We start from the raw sequence: 21,710 nt of genomic DNA on the forward strand, positions 1-21,710 counted from the left end.
CGTTAAAAGTTGTTTTAATTGTTCAAGCCATTTACTGTCACATGTATATTACTGTTTGTGCCTGTAATCTGTCTTTTGAAAGTTTCTGGTCAGACTTGAGCAGCAAGAAAGCCTCAAAGCAACTTTCTTTTTGTCCACAAGATGGTATTACAGCACCTAACGAGATGAACCTGTCCTGTCAAAATCTCAAAGCATTCATTTCTTTCTAGTCAAAGGTGTTGCTCGCACTTCTTACTTCCATAACAGTTTCAATTATTGAAAATAATCCTGTAGTCCTGTAGTTGATTACAGTCCAGTTGCTGATTTCCAAGTGCAAGCCTTTTAGTTTTATTGATGAAACCTTTACAGTCAGTAATGTATAAAAAAGTGCACACAGTGTAGTTATTTACAGTAAATACAACCATACATATGTTTTCCATGCACCGCCATCAACAAGCCATAAACATAGGGAGAAAAAAGAAACAGAAAACAGAGGCTACAGTAAGGTGTAGGTTGCTGAGTTTTTTTTTCCTTTATGACAGAATGACAGTGCAGCATTAAAGTTGTGGAACCCACATAACAACAAAATAATGTTAATTTACCAAATAAAAAGCACAAAACAAGAATACAGTCATAACATTTGAGTGCTTAAGTTTCCTTGAAAAACATAGTATAAATAATCAGAATGTAACAACAAGAAGACCTTCGAAAGTTAAAAAAAAGGCAAGTATAAGGGGTTTAGAGTGCCATTTTCCCTGCTCATCCTTTCACATATCAGCAACAGCTTTGAAAAACACCATTAATGTCAGATTTGTTTCTCTCTAGGATGTTGAAAGCATACATTTTAGTTCCTGCTGTTTGTACAATGATAAAGTGCACAAAAGCTGATTAAGCAGAGATATAAGGGTATAGAAGGCACTGTTATGGGAACACCGTGACCCTCTTCACACGCATTTAAGGCTCCTAACTGTTTGGCTTTCAAAGCACGTGGTTGAGCTCTGGTATAAAAACATGTAGGAGTCACACAGCAGCCTGCGCACTAGCTCAGGAGCCTGGGATGGGTTGGCCTGAGACAGCTCCTCCTCTGGCTGACTCAGGAAATCACCCAGCTCCGGACAAGCGCGGACCTCTGGAATGTTGTAGCCACTTTGATCGTCACCTATGAGGAAGAGCAGCCTCAAGATTAGACATCAGCCCAGTAGGTGATAAAGGGCAGTCAAAGACGTCAGAACTGTTCTGTCTAGTGCCTTTATGCAACACTGTCAAATCTGCGCTATCAGAAAATAAAGCAGCCATGCTTAATCGACTCACAGAAAGAAAAGGAACAAAAAAATCAACTCAGTGTTTGCACGAACATCAGAAAAAACTCGGAATAAACACAAACAAAAATCTTTCTCACCACATCTGTCTGCCATGCTGTCAAAGAAGATCCAGGAGTGAGCGTCAGAGCCGTATTTGACAAAGGACACGTAGTGGCTGGTTTGAATGCAGAGTACAGCAAACAGCTCCATTGTGTGCCTGGGAACAGGAGTATCGGTGGGAACTTCTACTGGTACTGCTAGAGCACTGGGAGAGTGGCCTTGTCGTGAGGGATGGTTGTGTATCTTAAAGAAAAATTGACATAGAGAGCTTCATACAAAAGGTTTGGTTCATGAATTTGCACCTGACATCTAAAGCAGCCACTAGTTTTACCTGTGCATTACAGGTGGTACAGTACTGTTTGATTCTCCCTGGCTGCAGTTTGCGATCTGGCAGACACTGAAGACACTCGTACTCTGCCAAACGCCCACAGACAAAGCACTCCCTCGGAGCTGTTGGACAAAGCAGATGATCCTGAGCATTATTAAGGATTCCTTTAATGCAATTTTTAAGAAAGTGCTGCTTATTACTGCTCCTCACAGTTGTATAGGAGATCTGTGATGTCCAGCTTCAAGGAGGGAATAATGTGAGAAAACATCTTGTATTTGTTTCCAAACCTCGGCATCTGAACTATTAGACAGGACGGCATCTGAAGGACATAAGAAAAGTATTAATGACTGTACAGAGGAAAACTTGTTAAACACACTCTCGCTTCTAGTAAGAGAAGGACTCACCGTTTCAAATTTAAGGTCACCTGACAGGCAGGATGTGTCCATCAGCTGTTGGACCGTGGGTATCTGTCCCATCTGCTCCTTCTCCAGAAAGATCTGGAAGGTGTAGGCACCCTGGGACGTTTCTCGTTTCGATCTGCGGGGGAACACATATTCAGTAACTCAACTATACTCAGTCAAATAGAGTAAGATATCCAGTCCTGGGCGGCTCAAGTTCATACCTGAGTTTGAGCAGAGGCTCCGTGCAAAGCACCTTTTGAAAGAGGACTGTGATGAACTCCTCTGGATCTACAATGACAAGAGGCAGTTTAAAAAAGAACAGATAAATAAATCTGAAAAAAAGCCCTCAGATTTTTTTTATTATATTATAATGTATTTCAAGATACGGGCAGGTACCTTTTTCCTCTGTCCGAAAAGTGTCACAGCCAAGATGAGTCCGAAAATTCATCACACTCTCTGCAGGGACGAAGCCTTGTCTGAAATAAATAGATTAGCTATGAGAAAGCAACTGCATGAATTCACTTTGTAAGAACACATTAACCATACAGACACATGTGAATGTACCATGTCATCAAGGCAGAAAACAGCAACACTCGTTTATCAGCTGACACTATGTAAAAAGCCACTACGTCCTGGTTGTGCAAACAACATGATAATAAAAGAAATGAGATAAACAGTGTTGAAGGCAGCGTCTATACCTGCGTAAACGGTTCACTATTGCTCTCAGGGTGCAGGTTATGGGTTGGTCTGTGTCAGCAGGCTTCTTGCAGATACCATCCAGGGTCACAGATGAGCTGAACAAACTGAGGAAGGAGAACCACACGTTATTGTCAGCTGTGCACTTATCTGAATACAGTGTATCGTGCTCACGTGGTTGTACATGACCTCCTCTAGATACGATTAGCTTAGATAAAGCTAAGCAAATCGGAGTTTGTTGCAGGGGAATGATGGTGAGCGTGTTCTACCTGAAGAGTGTGGCATCAAGGTAACAGGAGTTAATGTGTCCCTGAATCCCTTTCATTTTTCCCACTAACAAAAATGGCGCCTCGGATTCAGGGATAGGTGGCACATCTTCGTCCGTGTCTTCATATGGAGGAACTAAAGAGGTGAGAAAAGCAGATGTTACGATGAAATGACACTTTAACACAGTCTTCGTGACTTTACTGGCAGCTTTAGATGGGAATGATTAATGATTAATTGGCTTATTTAAAGCAGAAAGCTCACAGGACTGTCAGACATGACAAGCAGTGTGTCACTGTGTGCACTGTCTCAAGTCTAACGTAATTTCTTGTCACCAAACCCTGCCAAAGAGAGAAAGGTGTGGGAATATTTGGAGGAGAATCACCTGGAAAAGGTTCTATACTATTTCACTGTGCGTTACACCATTTACAAGCCGTGTGAAACACAGGTATAAATTACAGATAAACAATACATTTTTAAAAAGCTGCCCAAAAGTTTTAAGTATGAATTTTACCTAATCCTCACGCCCTGATCAAGAGTTCTTTTTGGAAAACCTCGCATTTTGCGTTTTTGTCTTGTAAGACTAAAGGATTTTGAGCAATCATTTGTACAATAAAAACTATAATATAATAGAAACATAAGGAACCAAAACAGTTTGAACAGAACTGCCAGGAAAAAAGGAAAATCTGTTCCAATAATGTAAATTTGTGTATAATATCGAGTTTTTATTTCTTGTGTATGCATGTTTTAGACTGGGTAAGGTGTCGAACCTGGAGTGGTGTCAGTGGATTTGAGGATCTCTTTTCCTGTAGAGGCACTTAGAAACCTGCCATCGGGGCTGCACTTTGTGATGGGAACAAACAAAGCTCTTTTCTCCTTGCAAGTGAAAAACCGCTGACCACCATACATCCCATCAGAGCAGCCCTTAACGTCGTAGTCCTGGAATAGTGATTTATAACATTAATACGACAGATCACCAAAGCACACTGAAAGCAACTGCACAAATTTCTAGTCACGCACCAGTTCAATGCCAGCCCATTCACCAGTCTTTCCTCCAGGGACACCCAACCACCGGATGACCCCGTACACTGTGATCCCTGAGTTGGAAACCACCTCCACCATGGATCCCACCTCCAAAGGCACTGAGCTCAGACTCTGGTTCTGAGTCAAACTCTGCTCGGTGCGATTCTCTGTCGCCGGCTGTGCACAAGATCCGATGTTTGCAATGCAGCTGTTGCGTGTCACCGCCTTTCTGTTTAAACCTGCAGACATATATCACGATATGTAGAGGTGAGGATGCGATGCCTAGAAAGTCATATGACATTTTCCTTTTTTTTTTAGGCTTGTCACATGCTGCTTCATCAGATTGTCATCCAGCTAACAAAGATATATATTTGAAGTATGTAGATAGTTTCAAGTGCACAGTCTACCAAAGGTAAAAGAAAGCCAGATCATGTGGCAGTTCTACTGTTCTGCATTCCAGAACAACAGAACCAGTTTTTCCAGTTGTGTAGTGGGACCACTTTCTTTGCATTGTTAGGGTTGTGGTTGGGGAAGCAGTTTTCAAGAATTTAGTTTGCTGTTTAGTAAGAAGGAGGTGCACCATGTTTGTAGTGTGGTAGTGTTGTTATCAAAACAAAAGGACTTTGATAAAGCCTGAGAGCCATCATATGGCTTTGAAACTGACTTGTTAACTTTGTGTGTGAGGCTAATAATCCATTTACCCCCACAAATGGCATCTTTCCACTGCAGTCCGAGGGGGACAGAGTAAGATGGGACCACCTGGATGATGTCTGCAGCACTGAAAAGGGACAGAGGAGGTTTCTTGGATGACAAAGTATGATTGGTGTCCTGTGTAGGAAACAAGGAAAAACAGTTACTGAAACGCAAACAGGAACTCTGACGTTATTCTTATATACAGAACAGAAACAGTTTGATGCATCTGTACATTTGCAGTGACATTATCTGGCTGCAGTCATGACTGATCACTCAGAGCGATATAGTCATCCTTATCTCGGTGCATTTTAAAGCATTAAGGTTGCACTTGAGAGCACGTGCAGTTATCTGGATGATCGTGCACTCCATGATTTTCACAACTTGAATCATCAAATCAAAATGTAAAAATAGATTATAAAATGAACTCACCACAAATTCCACTTCAAAGGCAAGCATGTACAGGTCGTCTTTATTGTCTTTCCGTCCGATTTGCATCAAGTTCTTCACCAAACCGGGAAGGTGTCCGTTCTTGTGCTTCACCACCACCAGGTCGTCCTGAGACAGCTCACAGATGGCAGAGAACAGTTGCGGGTTACAGAGCAGCTCCAGGCGTCTGCTTGCGCTGGAAATGAAGAGCAGGAGCTGTGCCTGGTGGCGGGTCAGCGGGTACATGTCCTCTATCTTCACCAGGCCCCCGTTCTTGGGGGTCCCTGGGTTGCTGTTCCCGCCGTACAGGAGCCCCACGAACTCTCCACGCTTCGTCTCCGACTCTATGCGCCCGATACATCCTCGGCAGAAGCCTTTCCTCGACTTCCCGCGAGTGACGATGAAAAACTTCTCGCTTAAAACAGTTCTGGGCTCCATTGAAACCCTTTATTCCCACCACTACAGTCTGTCAGACCGGTTGAAAGCTGATACTGTGCTTATATAAGCAGGTAACCTGCAGAAATGCGATAGAAATGCTGTAACAATGTAGCCCAATAGATATAATCGAGGATACTTCGCTAGAACCACAAGTTAGACGCATTTTCAAATAAAGCACATTGCCTGATTATTTGCAGGCTTTGTCATGGATAAAACCCTGACTTATAAGGTGAAATATTACAGACGTGATTCCCTTTAAGCTCCTGTGAAAGTTAACCTAGGTTCACAGCAGGATATAATATAGGCGTCCCCAGCTCTCTAAATGAACAAACGAGCCTGATCTTTGAACTTACTCAAAAAGCATTCCCAACTTACAATCATTAACGATTCGGTTTATTGTTTAAAACAATAATTTCAAAAACTGACTTACTGCGATCATGAATTAAGAACAATAAGCCTTGTTCGTATCCGGTTAATCCACTGCTGGAGCATGAATTAATCGCGCTTTTTTATTACTATTCTTTTTTCCCTTTTTTTTTCTTTTTTTTTTAAAAGCAAGTGACTCCAGCAGAGGTGAATCACTTCCTCTTGGCTTCTGCTGTGGAGTGGGAGGGTTGAACTACAGGCATTTAAATGCTGGCCTGCATGTGACCGCCAACGCCCACCTGACGGCGCTCGCCTTCTCCGCCCTAAAAGTGCTCTCTATGAAATCTCTCAATCTGGCAAATATTTGACTGCAGACTGATTTAGAGTTAAGAACTATTGATGCGATCAGCTGACTGTAAGCTAATATGAATCTTTTTTTTTCTTTATTGAAGTATTTGCTGTCCATCTTGGAGCTTTCGTTGAATTTGACTGATCATTAAGAGACGAAATTTAAAGCAGCCAGCGGTTGCACAGGTCAAGAGTTCCTGAAAGGTCTGAGTGCAGTTTGCTAAAAACAAACAAACAAACAAACAAACAAACAAAAAAACAGGGTCACATACTGAATTTTGCATCTGTCAATTTTATAATTGACAGAGGTCAAATCGGACTAATCAGCCACAACATCAAAAGCACTGACATGCTGAGTGAATAACACTGGGCCGTGACACTCGTCTGTTATGTAACTTTGAAAGATCTACCTAAACACCCATGATGACAAAACACCTGCTCCACCAGAAGATTACATGTGACTCCCTCTTTTTGTTTCATACACATCAGTAGATTTGATATTAAGAAGTGCCTCTGCTGCAACCTGATGTCTGAACACAAACCTTCTGCTTATCGAGGATTACTTTCCCTCTTATACATGAAGTCACCTAATCTAATTACCAATGTATTACACTCTGGTAGCTATATAAAAAAAAAAAAGTAACCAACACACTGGGGAAAATGTTTACAGTAACCAAGAGTTAGACTGCATTGCTCCCAGTGGCACGTTTGCCCTGACTGAATACATGTGACGTGTCCTTCTCCACCACACATTCTACATAGCGTGATGCAGCTATCTTGAAAGTACATCAGTTTTACATAACAGAAATTATTTTCTTCTGCATGCATGTACATGTTTTCTTAACTGGCATTAAATGACAGTTAATTTTATATGAGCAACTAAATCACGTTCCTTTAATTGGAACATGTAATATGAATACTCAGTTTTGTCTTTTTTCATTAGTAAGTAATCTGTGTTGCTGGCTGTCCCCTGTTGGCTGATTGTAATCACCAGAGAACTTTCATAAATTTACATCATAAAGTACAAGGACATCTCTATGCTTGTGAGAATATTTATTTCAAGAATAAAGTTGAGGAGAAAAACAACACTGTATTAAACCACCAGTCAACTGAGGCACTCCGCGGCTTAATAAGACTCCTCTGTCCTCACTCTTTGAACTGCATGGGCCTTTGCATGGAAACTCTGCCCACTTTCTCCTTGATAATGAGCTGATGGGGAGGGAAATTAGAAAGCAGGAAGTTACTATAATAATAATTAATTAATATATATATATATATATATATATTATTAGTTAAAAAGGCAAAAGGTCAACTGCAGAAGGCAAAGTGATACTCACAGTGAACAAGAAGTTTATTTGGTTCAAACTGGTGATGGAGCCCTGTCAGGGAAAAACTGTCATTTTTCTCTGTATGGAAGAATAATACGTTGACCAGCATCTGAAGCATAGAAACAGTGTTATCGTCAAATATTTTTACAAAACTGAATGTGAAGCCAACTTTCTTCATAATGTAAGGAGATCAAACCTGGGTGATCACACTCAGGGCATTTTGTTCACCAGAGGTGCTTACTGCCATGTGGATCCCACATTTATGCAAAGCCGGCACCACTATAATGGGCATGAGAAGCGACAGGGGCCGCTTTCCTGGCTCGACACAGTTTTCCTGTAAGCGAGTAACAGTCGATTGTAATATCTAAAACTGTGCCTCATACCTGACTGATTTCACAGCCTGAGATTTTTTGATGGTGTTGCACCTGATTAGTTTGAAGTTGTTCTCTGCTTGTATTTGGCCAGGAAAAATCAAGGATGAGGCTGTTAAGAACGATGCCTGATTGAGTTATGAGTCTGCTCCCAAATGGTCTGCTCAAGGAACTGCAGGAGGATGAAGATAAAAGCAGAGGGGGAAAAACAAAACAAAACCATGTAACATTTCCAAGAAGCGCATACCACACATATCTTGGTTTGATCATCAGAGTCACACTGTAGGCTGTAACCCAGTCACCTTGCAACAGACACAATGAGCTTATCTTGTCCCATGACAATGACCTGTCCAGCCACCAGTTCTGTTTGGGTGGAGTGGATAGGCGAGAGGTACTCAGATGGAGATGTGTGGGAGTAATTCAGCTGCTGCCCGAAGACTTCAGCCTGACTCTTGCTGTGGCAGGAACAGAGAAAAAAATCAATTTGGAGTGGATTTTGGATTTTATGACACAAAAGAATGATATTAGTATAAACTAAGGGCTTTTAAAGTTAAACAAAGATGAGTGGATTTAGAGCCTAATAGTTTGTGACAATTTTTTAATTTGTTTTTTTTGAATAGATTTGTTTTTCTTTAGAAAACAAGGACATATGAAAGTGACTTCAATCTTTTTCTTCAATCTCTCAGAACTTTTTAAAAACAAAAAGGAAAACTACTATTCATGTGAGGATTGACACTATCCAAGTTGGATAAGAGTGCGTTTGGAGGTGTGTTCAAGTATGACTTTTAGTGACTCAGACCTCCGGTGTAATGCTTCAACCCTTAATATACTTGTGCTTTCTCAACTGGGACAATACCTCTGTTGTTTCTGGGTATAGTGGGATTTTTTTTTCTGCTTTCTTATATTTTATTAACTCACCATTCACCAAAACAGTCTAAACACCCACTACTGAAAACAGTCATTAGCTGTAACCCTAACAGTGATTATGATCCTGCAACATGTTTTACCTCAGCATGTCAGAGAGCGCCTCAGTCACCGAAGAGTTATAATTAGGGTCACCCAAACCACTGGCCATAGCTAAAGCTGTTTTCAGGGCCTTCATGGATAGCAAACAAAGCACACCTATGTAAGAGAACTGCCATTTACAACAGGTCATAATATACAAAGATATCGGAGGTATTCACACCCCAGTACCTCAGCGATCCAGAGGCGTGTTTGAGTTTCTGTTACGTTGCTCTTGCTGATATGGAGTCCCTCTAACAAGTTGAGAGCTGATAGCAACACTGCACCAGCAGATGGAGGAGGAGGAACCTGAATTATAAACTCTAAGGCAAGAATAACAAACTGCAGATGAAGACGTGAAGAAAATAAAGATAATTTTATCAATTCTGGTGTGTAAAATGTCACCTTTATCATTGTACTGGGCTTCAATGGGTAGCTCTACATCCACACTGTAGTTACCAATGTCTTCTCTGCTCAGTACGCCTCCATTTGCTTGTACCTTTGTAGTGAAAGGCAATGCCGGACTAAAACACATGTCATATTTGACTCACAAAGTCATGCCAGTTTGTATATGTATATCAGTCACCTCATCTACAATCTCTTGAGATAGGTTGCCATGGTAGAAATTCAACAAACCAGCCTCCAGGACTCCTGCCAGGCGAGGCAACCTCACATATGAACCAGCACTCAGAGGTCTTCCATGTGGCATGAATGCATTATTGAAGCTTTGAGATTGCTGCTCACCACTCACCTTTGATATAGCATCAGCTGTAGGAGATTTTAAAAAAAAAAAAAAAAAACCCAAAAAAATCCTGATGTTAAAATTATTGTATTTATTATTGTATTGTGAAGGAAGAGAGGAGAGAAAATACAAAGAGCAGCAGTTTGTCTCACCTAAACTGTGAGACACATTGAAACCTTCTCTTGCTACAGCTGCAGCTCTGCTGACAACATCCTCCCATGGCAGACTGCAGCAGATTTATGGCATGACGTGTGACAAAAAAAAAAACAACAACACCTAATTAAAATGAACTTTTCTATATTCTTACCCTCCGTACAGTGTGTGGGCACGGTGCAGTCCCCTGAGCATGCCTGGCACTCCTACTTGCAGACCTGCCTGAAAATAAATTATAGGTGCAAATGAAAAAATGCAGATGTTTCAGGATTCCTCCACCCCAGCCTTTATACTACCTTGGCCTGTGAAACATTGTGCAGCACCTCCCTTCTGAATGCTTTAGGAGCAGATCCCAGAAAGTTGATCACCCTGGTTTCATTCCTGTGTATGTCATGAACGAGCATGATTCCTCCTCTACAGTGAGGAAATCAAAAAAGGTCAGGGACTTTCGTGTGTATTTATAAATAGAAGTCGCATCAGCATTGAGCAATGAGCAAATCACATACCCACCAACACCTGATACGTGTGGATGAACGACTCCCAAACACAAGGCACCGGCGATGGCAGCATCCACACTGGATCCACCATCACGAAGGACTCTGTGAGCGAGTGCGGTGCAGCGCTCGTGATCCGAAAACAACTCCCCGTGTTGGAAGACCTGTAAACAACTGCCGTGACGAGAAATAATGTGACAGGGGTTCGACGTGCAAATTTTAGACACCATTGCATACCAAACTTTCACCCAGGTAAATCTGCAGGACCAAAGCAATTGACACTGGCATGGCAAAGATGGTAGACAGAGCGTAGACAGTTATTGGTGTGCCTCTGCTGGAGCAGTCCTCATCAGCCTCCTGATTGGATGGACTTTGGTCAAACAAATTTGTGCCATTAGGTGCCAGCTGTTTCAAATGGAAAGGATCTGTGGCAGCAGCAAGTGAGGAAAAAGCAACTTTAAACTGAGTTGAAATTTGTTGGGTTTTCAAGGCAAATTTGAACCAAATCTAAATAAGATGCCTTATTTACTAGTACTATATCTTTGTGTTTGAACTCTACCTCCCAATTCCTCACCATAATTTTTAGTCAAGTCACAAGTTAAGTCACTGGGTGATGAGCCATCAGCCAGCTGATTTGAACTACCAAAACTCTTGTAACCAAGTGTTGACTGCTTGTTAAGTTTTGTTTTAGGAGACGCCTCCATCCTAGCCATATCACAAGGTCTGAACTTCACGGTAAACCTCCAGATTACACCAGTTCCCCACCGAGCGCGCTCCTCCTGCAGCAGGAGCAGAACACAGCAGGTGCAATTTCCTCCAAACTAATGAGATCAACTGTTTGCATCTGTGAGAGAGTGAGCAGTTCACTGTCTGTGGGACATCGCAATTTCACTATAAACAAAAGAAACAAACAAGCTGCAAAATCATACTTTTATTGATGTATCAAAAAAAGGTTCTGAACCAACAACATACAGGGAAGTGCATGGTGTCAAACATAGCATAGCACTTGGTCCAACACTGTATAAATTTACCTGTGCACATACACAAAAAAAGAAACCTAGCGTATCTCATTTTATGAGGTGAATTCTTCATTTCAAATTCAGATACAGTACAAGTTCAAATGCTAATGTAGCTGCCTGGTAACAGTTAACTAGTGTTGGCACATAAAGATTAAATGTTTAGCTTAATTTGCAGAAACGTGGAAAAGCCTACAAGTGTTTTTGTTTTGTTTTTATTTTTTGTCTGTCTTCAGTTGCTTTAGCTTTTTGTGTGAGTGTGGCAATCTGTAGTGAAGAGATTCAGTGGCTGAGGCTGCGACAGCCTGGCTGTTGGAGGTGGTAGGAGTGGTGTTGGACTCCTTGGCGAACACGGTTCTGGCGTTGAATAGCGTTGCGGGACACATGATGCCGCTCTGCCAAAACCTTAGCCTGTGTCATCTTGGCTATAGCTTTGGGCTTGGACAAAGAGCTGAACACGGACTGAGCGCTGGTCCCAGTACTCCCGCTTTGTGCTGTGGGCTCGGCATCTGCAACGCTGGCCAGACACATAAAATAAATCCAATAAACGGACAATAACGCTTTTCCTTATTGTCTGCATATAACATATATTAAAAAAAACACTGTTACAGTGGTAGATGCTCACATTAAACACCGCCAGTTTAAAACACTACTAATTTAAATGCTTGCTTTTAGATTTTATCATATGTTTTGAATCCCTTAATAAGTTGGCATCATTATATTTTGCTGATCTCTTAACACCTTATGATCCCCTAAGGCACAGGTGTCGAACTCCAAGCCTCGAGGGCCGGTGTCCTGCAGGTTTTAGACGTGTCCTTGATCCAACACAGCTAATTTAAATGGCTAAATTACCTCCTCAACATGCCTTGAAGTTTTCCAGAGGCCTGGTAATGAGCTAATCATCGGATTCAGGTGTGTTGACCCAGGGTGAGATCTAAAACCTGCAGGACACCGGCCCTCGAGGCCTGGAGTTCGACAACCCTGCCTTAAGGTCACTGAGATCTGCTGATGTAGCTGGGTTGGGGATTGAGCTTTCTCATTTTTATTCTTTGGCTTTCAAACCAGAGTGAGAGCTTAGGTATTTAGGCTTTTTTATTTTTGTGATTCTTCGGATATCTTTACTAATGTGTGTGGGCGTGTATGCTGTATTGTCCTGTTTCATGTGCACCACTTTGGTCATCTTTGTTGTTTTAAACGTGCTTTATAAAAAAATGGACTGGACTTCTTTCAGTTTCCTCTGAATCTCTGTTTTTCAGTGATATTCATAATACGGTCATCTCAGACTCATTAAAACTCTGGCTATCAGCACAGATACCCCACCTACAGACTATTCAAAACTTTGTTTACACGAGGCAGCCAATCAGAGCAAAGATGTCTTAAAAAGAGGGTGTAAAGGGGCTGCATCAGACCCAGTATAGGATAAATAAAGGATTACTTTGAATTGTGAATCATCTTTACTTTACTAAAGTCAATGAATATAATTATGGAGCTAGAGATTAGCGTAATAGGTCCATTTATTAAAGTATTTTAACTTTAAATATAATACAGAAACAAAAAAACAAAAGCATGCGATGACCTCACCAGTCAGTTTCCATGTCTGTTCCTTGAGGAACAGAGCTGGATGGTTGGCTGTCAGTCAACATTGCATCCTGGTTTTCTGCTGAACCTGCCTCTGTGAAGACAGAAGTTGACCTCAGTTATAAGACTGGGTAATAACCCAGTGTATGCTAAGCATAAGAGCAGGGCGATATGACCAAAAATATTTATCACGATATACATTTGAAAATTTGCGATGACGATATAACTGACGATATAATTGACACTAGACAAAATACTTTACATCTCCACAACTTTATTAGGGAAAAAAACATCAATCTATTTACAATTAAACAAACAGCTGTTTTTATGTGCATAAAGTTGTATAAAAATTTAACAGTGCAAATGCAAATTCCTTGCTGACAGTTTAACCAAAAGGCATTTCCAGTGGAAATGTTCCCTCTAAGCTGTGCGCGTGCGCAATTGCGCACTGCTGGCACGCTCTCTGCGCACAGAAAATCTGCGCTGCACACACACAAAAAAAATCTAACCTGAATTGAAATTAAAATTAATACTTTAACAATTCTGTTTTGCAGTGTTAGTCAGTAAGTGACTGGCTGCTCCCGTATGGGATTAGAACGATGCCACCTTATCCCATAGTCCAGCCAATGATGCGATTCACATTCGTATATACGCAGCTAATCAGCGTCGTCGACAGGCTATGACAGCGTCCTTATGTGCTGACACCGGTGTTTTAGCTAGCAAAGCGGCGGATGTGGAGTGAAGCCACGTTAATGACAACGTGTACAACCATTGGAGATGTGAGCAGGACAGACGGAACAATTGACGGAAAAAGTGTGGACTTTATACCAGTTTTTAAATCGTGTTGATCGGCAGAACAGCTGATTGTTCTGTAAATAGTTTAAAATGTTTATTTAAAAACTGCCTTGGCTGCATTTGTAGGTAAACAGCTGCAAAAAACTTTGTTGTTTGCAAAACTCAGTTACTTTTTTGAAGAAGTAACTATATAATTAATTGCCCAACATCGGTCATTATATTCTGTATTTTGCAGACAGAGAGTTACAGACTCTCTCACAGACCACAGACTCGTAATACAAGTCAGAGCTTTATTTAAAAAAAAAAAAAAAAAAAGTTGTGTTTTCAAAATTGGAGTTCAAGTTATTTTTTATAATAACTTAACATACGACACAGGTCATGAACAAGATTTTTTTTTAATTTTCATTGTATGTGGGCTAAAGCAGTAGTCTAACATAAATGCTGTAATTTGATTATTTTAATAACCCATGTAACTTGGATGGATTCGATGCTGGCGTGACCACAGTGCACACGTCTGCTGTCGCTCACAGTGGTCCAAGGGAGTTTGTGTGTTTGCTCAGACACATGAAAAATTAGAGGAAACATTGCACACGGGATTATAAGGGGCACTGTCGATTTTCAGAAAAATCAAAGGACTGATTTTAAGTGTGCCGTATTTAGCATGCTCTACCAAAAATAGTGCTTTGTTGTGTATCTGACGGACGAAAGCCAAACCAGTTCCACACCACTGAAGTTGCAGCATTTTTACAAACCATTTCTGGTTCATCCGTTTCATTCAACGATTCGCTTTCGCCCTTCTCATTCTCCGTCGCCGCCATGCTTTTTCTGCCATGTGCGTATGTAAACAGAGGCAGTGAGCATGTGCATTTTACCCATCTTCTATCGCGATATTTCATTTTCTTGTCGTTGCCCATCATTATACCGGTATTACCGTGAACGGTATGATATGCCCCAGCCTAAGCACTGTACTCGCGTGTAAAAACAAACACTCAATATCAAGGTGTGCAGTTCACGGACTAAATAACTAACAGATGACCTACTGAATCGCAGTTCTCACACACACACACAAACACACATACATAAACATACATGAAAGAAGTTTAATCTCTTGTTTAACTTTGTTTGACCATTTTTGTGTTAGCCTGTTGGAATGATGTAAAATATGTCACTGTTTTAATATGTTATATTACTGACAGACGCTGCATGACTGACCTTGGTGAGTGACAACATGCCACCCTTCCTCCATCGTGTCTCCAGCCTTGACATCTTCGGGGGTCTCCTCCTCTCTTCCAAAAAGCATACGCGCGATTGTTCTGAACATATCTGTTGTAGTTGCTCTTCTTTGTTCTGCACGGTGCTCGGGTGTTACAATGCTCTTCAGCTGCTGTGGGCAAGAGAAAAAATCAAAAAGAATAAAATATCATTACTTCCTGATTTAATTCAACACAGCCCTTGATCCCCCCCCCCCCCCCTTACTGTTTGGGAGTGGGTGATGCCATGAGATCCCATATTACTTTTAACATATTCAAGCAGTCTCAGGTCAGCTGACTGGGATGCCCAATGAAATGTTTAGTAGTTTGCTGGTTTGAATAAGAATGCCCACTCCCCAAGAATTTCATTGTTAGTGACCATCTGTTTCTAGATACATGGGGGAGGGGCTCTTTTCATCAAACATCTGACCAGTGGGAAGCTACGGCACTTAATTCATAAAGATTTATCTCTTATTTTTGTATAAATGCATCAAAATTAAAACACTGCAGATATTATATCATTGAATCATATTTTCATCTCTTCTCGTTGCCTGAATTCATTATCAGATGCATTTGTTGTATATTGTTTCATGTCTTTTGCTCACTCGGCGTCCTCATTTACAATACCAGAAGATTATATCGTATCAAATCAAAAGACCTTAGACGGCCAGCAGTGCCTATCAGTCCAACGCAATAACAAGCGAACGAAATGTAGCTTTATGACAACAATTCAAATGTAGGTTATCTATTTCCCGTCAACGTTAGCAGCCTGTGAGAGCAGCTCTGCAGCGACCTTACCTGCGCTTTCTCAGTTTGACTCGAAGATCATTATGGAGTTTCAGCTGGGTACATATATTCAAAATAAGCCTATAAATGCTACAACGCACCTCAATGCGACTGTTGTTTTGGATTTCAAATATTCAACCGATAGCTCAATAACAGACCCGCCCATATCCCCGCCCACCAGGAGCAGATCACCAATCAGAGGCCAGGAGGGAGCTTGTCGTTTTGATTTGAGTTTAGTCAAAGATGAAACATTTTTGTTAAGATAATTCCCCTCATTTAAAATAATAATAATAATAATAATTTTTTAATGTAACGTTTACGTTTGTTGTTCGGTCAGCTTTGTAAATCACTTCTATACAAATTACACCAACGTAACTTTTTGTATTTTGCTGCATGACTAAATAAAGGGAGAGATTTTTAGTCGATATTGTGAAGTAATAACACTAAAATTTGACCTTTTGCGGCAAAAAAACATGTTTTGCACGGGAATAAGGTATTTTTTTCATAAGCGGAAAGAACTGGAAAAATATTGGTGTTATGTCTCCACCTATTGGTTTGCTAAAATGATAAGGGAGGTTAACGCATCTTAACATCCCTTGCTATTGTTCCATATTACTGGATGTTTCATTAAATAAATAGGCCTAAATGAATAAGTATTTAACGTTCAATAACCTATTTCAATAGCAGTTGAATATTAACACGTGTACGAAAAATACTGTATCTTTTGTGAACGTGTCTAAGTCTGAAATTTAACTAGATCCTATACTAAAGCTGAACGCCAATCAAAGCGCACAGCCTATGGCACAGAGCTTTTTTGAAAAACTAAGAATCCATGCTCACTTTTATATGTGTGTGCTGCTTCACAGTAGGACCTTGTGGACATCCATGATCGGCTCATTGTCCGTGATGTGAAGGACAAACACGTGCGTGAAATTTACGCAAAAAATCACTGTATGGATGTATGCTTAAATCTGTCAGGTATATTCAATTTCAGTGTTCTTTTTATTTTATTTTCAAAATCAGAAGACTGTGATTTACTCCAGGATTTCTACCTACCAGTAGGACAAACTGATTATTACTACATGGTTTATCATCTGTGTCATTCATGAATCTGTTGTTTTGTGTTATTGTGTGTTATGTTCTCAGTAATTATCTTATTTTTAAATCGTGGATTACTATATCACGTTTGCTGTTCAAACGTGCACAACCTTCTTCTTAGTTTGTTTAAAGCTATTTCACGGGTGACATGACTTGGACGCAAGAAGACCGCTTTGACAGCAAAGTGGTTTCACATGGCGTGAATGGTCATATAGTTTTACTTCCTTTCTTCCAGGAGATGGTGCCGTTACTCTGCTGACGTTGATCTACGGTCCATAAATTGATAAACTGGCATATAGCTTATTCTATATCAAGCTGCACCTTTCTTAAAATGGAAAGTCCGATGACACTTTAAACCAAGTCAAGATGCCGTTTCACAATAGCAGCCAGTGTGTTTTTAAATCAGCATATGGTTATTCTCATTCTTTCATCTGCTTGGAATTATTGTTGCGGTGTTATTATTACGTATATATGGGGTCAGATGTTTATATCCTTCCGTATCTATAATTATATGAGCTTAATAGAGGGCAAATTGTCATCACACCTCCAAGAATCTGCATTATTGCACCACAGAGAGCCACAGTCACCCAAACTGCCATTTACATGCATGTCAATAAAACAATTCGCTATGGTTCCTTCACCTTTTCTCGTCTGCGGCTCAGCGCCGCTGGATTCCTGTGGAAAGGCTGTGAGGCTCATGTTTTTGTTGTCGTAAAGTGTGTTGAGCGTGAAAGCTTCTTTCTGAGCACTTGAGCGGCGATATGTGAGGTGGGAAGGTGGGGAGGGCCCTCGGGGTGAGCACACCCCTACTTGCCTGTGTCAGAGTATTTCAGAACAGAGGCCAGTATTTAGAGACTCTTCATGAAAGCTGTACATATGACTTTTTGCTGAAGTTCCACTTTAACTTTTGGGGCTGTTGGAGGACTTTTTCTCCCCTGTTTCCCACGGATCCGCAGAGCAAGATTATAAACGACTTTTTCGACTTCTAGAAACTGCGCCGTGACCACAGGATACTTTAACGCACAGTTGCTACACCCTCAAAGAAGGACAATGCCTCGATCTTTCTTGGTCAAGAAATACTTTGCTAAGCAAAAGCCAAACTACAGTGAACTGGAATGCCAGAACAGTGAGTTACGAAGTTGTTTATCCCTTCAATGAATTATGAAAGCATCCTTACATAAGCGTCGCAAATGAGGCATGAAATTGTCCCTTTTTCTAACTGTAGAAGTAAAGTTCAAGTCGAATGTAAGAACATTTTCTAAATGTGTTCTGTCTGGTCCGACTACAAACCAGTCTATTCCCCGTTCAAGTTGGGACCCGTTAGATGCACTTTACCCCCCTTCCTGCACCCAGACAGAGCTCCATTCATGTTACAAGCCCTTGTGAATACGTGGGAGGAAGCGGCCACAGAGCCTTCCCATGGCTCTAACTTTATTCTCAGTAAATCATGAGGAAAAGGGGAAAAAAAACGAGAAGAATGCAGAACCTAAATCAGTCAGGAAGAGAATTCATGCAGTCCACGAGAATAGATAAAATTGTTTTTAGATTTCAGTAATGCATTTACAAGCTTAATATTTAACTTTTGTAAGCTTTCTAACACTGGCTGTGAAATCATCCTCTTTCCTTAACAGACACTTATTTGGAGAATTATACTCTTGCTGATCTCTCATCAGTCAACACCACTGCCACCTGCTTCACCACAGGTTTGGTGTGGGATCTGAGTGTTCTTCCCACCCTTTACCTACCAGCCTCCCAAACAGAACCCTCTGCCAACACAGGGCCCCTGGACCTCAGCTCCCCATCCAGCCTCAGCAGCAATGCCAGCAGCAGTGGAGAGGAAGATGAGGGGCGCACCTCAGACCCCCCTAGTCCTGAACCCGTGCACACGTATGGCCCTCGCCAGCGGATGAAATGCACAGGAGTCATGGCTCATATCAGTCCCCCAGAGGAGGAAGAAGAGAGAGAGACCCCTGCCACAGCTGCCAGGCCAGCTTTCCTCTGCAAACACTGCCCCAAAGAGTACACCAGCTTGGGGGCTCTAAAGATGCATATCCGCTCACACACTTTGCCCTGCGTTTGCACCACCTGCGGGAAGGCTTTCTCCAGGCCGTGGCTGCTGCGCGGTCACATCCGCACACATACAGGTAAGACCCATTTTCACACGTATTGTGCAACACTGTATGGTATCTGGCAACTCTCCAATGGATTGTTGACACATGAATGAAGAAATCTGTGTTACTGAAAATTTGTAGCTCTGCGTATGAGTTGACATCATTGTTAGTCAGCAGCAGGTCACTCCCTTATCATTCAGACTGTGTATGAGGCAGCAGGATATCCATGACAATCAATGTGATGAGCTTAACACTCAATCAGCAGACATTATCACACAGGGAAGCCCTCTGTAGACCTTGCACTCATTGATTACACATTGTGTTTAATGTCTCGGCAACAATGACTCGTCTGCTAATTATCTTACCACTGCTGTTGGTTATCACGCAGAATGGAGGGACAAAAGGTTTAAGGAAAGCCTGAGGGCTCCCTGCTATCACTGAGCACTTAGTACCTGCAGCAACTTGTTAGCGTAATCTCATTTGGCCCTGATTAAATCATGCTAATTCAGTCAGTCTCTGACCCCACCGGTCTGCCATGTGATTCTTTATTATCTTCACAATGTGACTGCTGTGTGTGAGGTGTTAGTGGAAAGCTCTTGTGAACTCAGTGATGCTCGAGTTGTGTCCCTGTATGGGATTTTTACTCACATCTAGAGGGAAGTTCCAGTGAAGTCATAAGTTTCCAAACTTTTCCCTGCAGGTGAGCGCCCATTTTCCTGCCCCCACTGCAACCGGGCCTTCGCCGACCGCTCCAATCTACGGGCTCATCTGCAGACCCACGCCGAGGTGAAGAAGTACCAGTGTAGCGTGTGCTCTCGCACCTTCAGCCGCATGTCACTGCTGCAGAAACACAGCTCCTCGGGGTGCTGCTCCACTTCGGTGTGAGACGGCCTGAAGGGAGGCAGAGGGGACCCACTCAGAGCTCAGGAGGGCTTGCAGCCATGGAGAAGAGGTTTTCACAAGCCCGGTTGCCCTGTTGAGGACCTATAAGGCCACAAAGAGCATGAAATGGCCTGCTTTATGAGACCTGGATGGAATTAAACCTCATTATGGATCTGACTTTACAAGCCTCTTTTTCACCATTAAAAAAACAGCTGACAAGCTGATTTTTTTTTCTTTTTAAATATAGTCCAAGGTCTTGAGGCTGGACCAAATCTGAACTGCACTATGCAGACACTCACTTGATATCAGCTCCTATGTTGCTATTGTGCCCATTCCAAACACCAAATATGTAGTGAACTCATTGGGTTAAGAGGTGTTCTTTCCCGTCTCTGTCCCGGTGCCGGTCAGCTCAGGATCATGGCCGAGACACAGCTGCTCAGAGGTAGGGGTGCGTGGGTGGAGTAAATCTCTTAGCGTGTCTCAAAACACACACACACACACAGACACACAATTGAGTGCACACACAGCTGTCCTCGGTACTGTGGTGTAGATAGACGAGGTGCTAACAGGTGCTACAGCCCTGACCTTCGCTGGTTGATAGCAGGTGACTTCCACTGCCCTTGGTTTGCTTAAGAAAAAAGAGGAAGCATGTCATCACAAAAGAATGGCACCAGTTAGTGTTTTCTTCACCAGTTGGGGGATCATTTTAAGCCTCTATTTTGGCTACATCCAAACCTTCTCTTTAATCTGATGTGTTTAGGAGATAGGAAAAGCCGTTCCGTCTGTTATTTTCCAAAGGAGTTTCACTGTGCAGCTCTGCCATGCATTCTAGGTTACCACAGTGTTAATAATGTCAGCCAAAGCCATACAACTCAAATAAATACGTGCCTTGAAATTATATTATTTTTGAAACCAAAATGTGCCTTGTGTGTTTACCTCATTTAGTAGTCATGGTTTTAAGAAATGATTGCAGTATTAGTAGAAATTAGTTCTATAAAGTTTTAAAATGCAAAAAGGCTGGGACCAAAGAATTTTGTAGTTTACAGCATGGAGACGTGCTTGCCTATGATGTAATGAGGACCCTGTAAATGGACAATGCAAAGATGAATTTTTTAAAAACTTTCCTGAACATTTTATGGCAGTGTTTAATAGTGCAATGTGCAAGTGATGCGTTATGTCATATTTTTGTGCTATGCTTGTGTGTTCAATTCCTATTCCCTGTATTTCGCAGCTGATATCCTTTCATTCAATAAAGTAATTTATGTTTATTAAAACCTGCAAACCGGCTGTTTTATCTCCGCTTCGATGCGACGAAACGAGCGCGGCTGAGAAGTGTTGGTTCATGGAAGTCTGTTTGATCATTAACTGGGAAATTTCTGCTCAGCGCCTTGTAATTAGTGAGCGAAATGACCGGGATGTTGAAACTGAACTGCAGATGTGCAGGTGAACACACTGTGCTGATGATGGATGGAAACAACTGAATGCACCTGCTTCCAGTTTGCACCTGCCATTTACTTATCGTTCGTCACTGTGCAAACATTACTGGATATGTGAGTGTACAGTTAAAAGAACTCAAACAAAAAAACTTCTCTTTCCCCCTTCTGTCCAGCCCAAGCTTGAAGATTTAATTCACATGTGCTCACCTACCTTTTTTAAAATGATCATATAGGGGATTTCTTATTACTACTTGATTGCAGTGTAAATATGTTGTTCCCTCTCTGGGGAGAGAATTACATTCTCCTCTTCCTCTGCCTAGAGAGTGAGTCAGAAACTGTTTAGCT

The 21,710-nt window shown here is 41.6% G+C and overlaps 4 protein-coding genes across 6 annotated transcripts; 1 reads left to right on the top strand and 3 right to left on the bottom strand.

Annotated features, from left to right (window-relative positions):
* Positions 1 to 311: 311 nt before the first annotated feature.
* cyld2 (cylindromatosis (turban tumor syndrome) 2) lies at positions 312 to 6,202 on the bottom strand. Its single transcript, XM_012924886.4, has 14 exons — positions 6,040 to 6,202; positions 5,175 to 5,685; positions 4,754 to 4,880; positions 4,050 to 4,291; positions 3,800 to 3,968; positions 3,035 to 3,167; positions 2,768 to 2,872; positions 2,466 to 2,545; positions 2,291 to 2,357; positions 2,073 to 2,205; positions 1,879 to 1,987; positions 1,672 to 1,790; positions 1,379 to 1,583; positions 312 to 1,138 (listed from the first exon to the last, which is right to left on the bottom strand). Exons 2-14 carry the CDS (start codon positions 5,607 to 5,609, stop codon positions 924 to 926), a joined length of 2,139 nt encoding a protein of 712 aa, XP_012780340.1. The 5' UTR covers positions 5,610 to 5,685; positions 6,040 to 6,202; the 3' UTR covers positions 312 to 923.
* Positions 6,203 to 7,367: 1,165 nt separating this feature from the next.
* LOC101482304 (glutathione hydrolase 7) lies at positions 7,368 to 11,191 on the bottom strand. Its single transcript, XM_004571899.4, has 15 exons — positions 10,988 to 11,191; positions 10,651 to 10,838; positions 10,426 to 10,577; positions 10,216 to 10,333; positions 10,074 to 10,141; positions 9,919 to 9,992; positions 9,611 to 9,792; positions 9,430 to 9,523; positions 9,217 to 9,347; positions 9,030 to 9,118; positions 8,325 to 8,477; positions 8,077 to 8,194; positions 7,848 to 7,985; positions 7,661 to 7,760; positions 7,368 to 7,532 (listed from the first exon to the last, which is right to left on the bottom strand). Exons 1-15 carry the CDS (start codon positions 11,124 to 11,126, stop codon positions 7,450 to 7,452), a joined length of 1,827 nt encoding a protein of 608 aa, XP_004571956.2. The 5' UTR covers positions 11,127 to 11,191; the 3' UTR covers positions 7,368 to 7,449.
* A 138-nt stretch (positions 11,192 to 11,329) lies between these two features.
* Positions 11,330 to 19,822, bottom strand: tp53inp2a (tumor protein p53 inducible nuclear protein 2a). Of its 3 annotated transcripts, none has more exons than XM_076883773.1 (4): positions 19,696 to 19,822; positions 15,015 to 15,186; positions 13,011 to 13,101; positions 11,330 to 11,946 (listed from the first exon to the last, which is right to left on the bottom strand). In XM_076883773.1, exons 2-4 carry the CDS (start codon positions 15,121 to 15,123, stop codon positions 11,712 to 11,714), a joined length of 435 nt encoding a protein of 144 aa, XP_076739888.1. In that variant the 5' UTR covers positions 15,124 to 15,186; positions 19,696 to 19,822; the 3' UTR covers positions 11,330 to 11,711. The 3 variants fall into 3 exon arrangements, with proteins under 3 accessions (XP_076739888.1, XP_076739886.1, XP_076739887.1); XM_076883771.1 differs by lacking the exon at positions 19,696 to 19,822 and adding an exon at positions 15,851 to 16,007; XM_076883772.1 differs by lacking the exon at positions 19,696 to 19,822 and adding an exon at positions 15,851 to 16,003 and having other exon boundaries at positions 15,015 to 15,183.
* snai1a (snail family zinc finger 1a) lies at positions 17,721 to 21,211 on the top strand. Its single transcript, XM_004571898.5, has 3 exons — positions 17,721 to 18,062; positions 18,568 to 19,080; positions 19,748 to 21,211. The coding sequence occupies exons 1-3, from the start codon at positions 17,987 to 17,989 to the stop codon at positions 19,930 to 19,932; spliced, it is 774 nt and encodes a 257-aa protein (XP_004571955.1). The 5' UTR covers positions 17,721 to 17,986; the 3' UTR covers positions 19,933 to 21,211.
* Positions 21,212 to 21,710: the final 499 nt, after the last annotated feature.

The sequence above is a fragment of the Maylandia zebra genome, linkage group LG5, assembly GCF_041146795.1.
Source record: "Maylandia zebra isolate NMK-2024a linkage group LG5, Mzebra_GT3a, whole genome shotgun sequence".
Taxonomy (NCBI): Eukaryota; Metazoa; Chordata; class Actinopteri; order Cichliformes; family Cichlidae; genus Maylandia; species Maylandia zebra.

What these genes read in the sequence shown, in the direction of transcription:
- tp53inp2a (XM_076883773.1), bottom strand. Translation starts at nt 15,123, where the DNA reads ATGTTCAGAACAATCGCGCGTATGCTTTTTGGAAGAGAGGAGGAGACC. An exon ending in GCATGTTGTCACTCACCAAG is followed by an intron (nt 13,102 to 15,014) that starts GTCAGTCATGCA and finishes CTGTCTTCACAG; the next exon opens with AGGCAGGTTCAGCAGAAAAC. An exon ending in ACAGACATGGAAACTGACTG is followed by an intron (nt 11,947 to 13,010) that starts GTGAGGTCATCG and finishes GTGTCTGGCCAG; the next exon opens with CGTTGCAGATGCCGAGCCCA.
- LOC101482304 (XM_004571899.4), bottom strand. Translation starts at nt 11,126, where the DNA reads ATGGCTAGGATGGAGGCGTCTCCTAAAACAAAACTTAACAAGCAGTCA. An exon ending in GCCCACACACTGTACGGAGG is followed by an intron (nt 9,993 to 10,073) that starts GTAAGAATATAG and finishes AATCTGCTGCAG; the next exon opens with TCTGCCATGGGAGGATGTTG. An exon ending in AAATAAACTTCTTGTTCACT is followed by an intron (nt 7,533 to 7,660) that starts GTGAGTATCACT and finishes CCTCCCCATCAG; the next exon opens with CTCATTATCAAGGAGAAAGT.
- snai1a (XM_004571898.5), top strand. Translation starts at nt 17,987, where the DNA reads ATGCCTCGATCTTTCTTGGTCAAGAAATACTTTGCTAAGCAAAAGCCA. An exon ending in TGAACTGGAATGCCAGAACA is followed by an intron (nt 18,063 to 18,567) that starts GTGAGTTACGAA and finishes TTTCCTTAACAG; the next exon opens with ACACTTATTTGGAGAATTAT. An exon ending in TCACATCCGCACACATACAG is followed by an intron (nt 19,081 to 19,747) that starts GTAAGACCCATT and finishes TTTTCCCTGCAG; the next exon opens with GTGAGCGCCCATTTTCCTGC.
- cyld2 (XM_012924886.4), bottom strand. Translation starts at nt 5,609, where the DNA reads ATGGAGCCCAGAACTGTTTTAAGCGAGAAGTTTTTCATCGTCACTCGC. An exon ending in CCTTTGAAGTGGAATTTGTG is followed by an intron (nt 4,881 to 5,174) that starts GTGAGTTCATTT and finishes TTTCCTACACAG; the next exon opens with GACACCAATCATACTTTGTC. An exon ending in CACAGATCTCCTATACAACT is followed by an intron (nt 1,791 to 1,878) that starts GTGAGGAGCAGT and finishes TTTGTCCAACAG; the next exon opens with CTCCGAGGGAGTGCTTTGTC.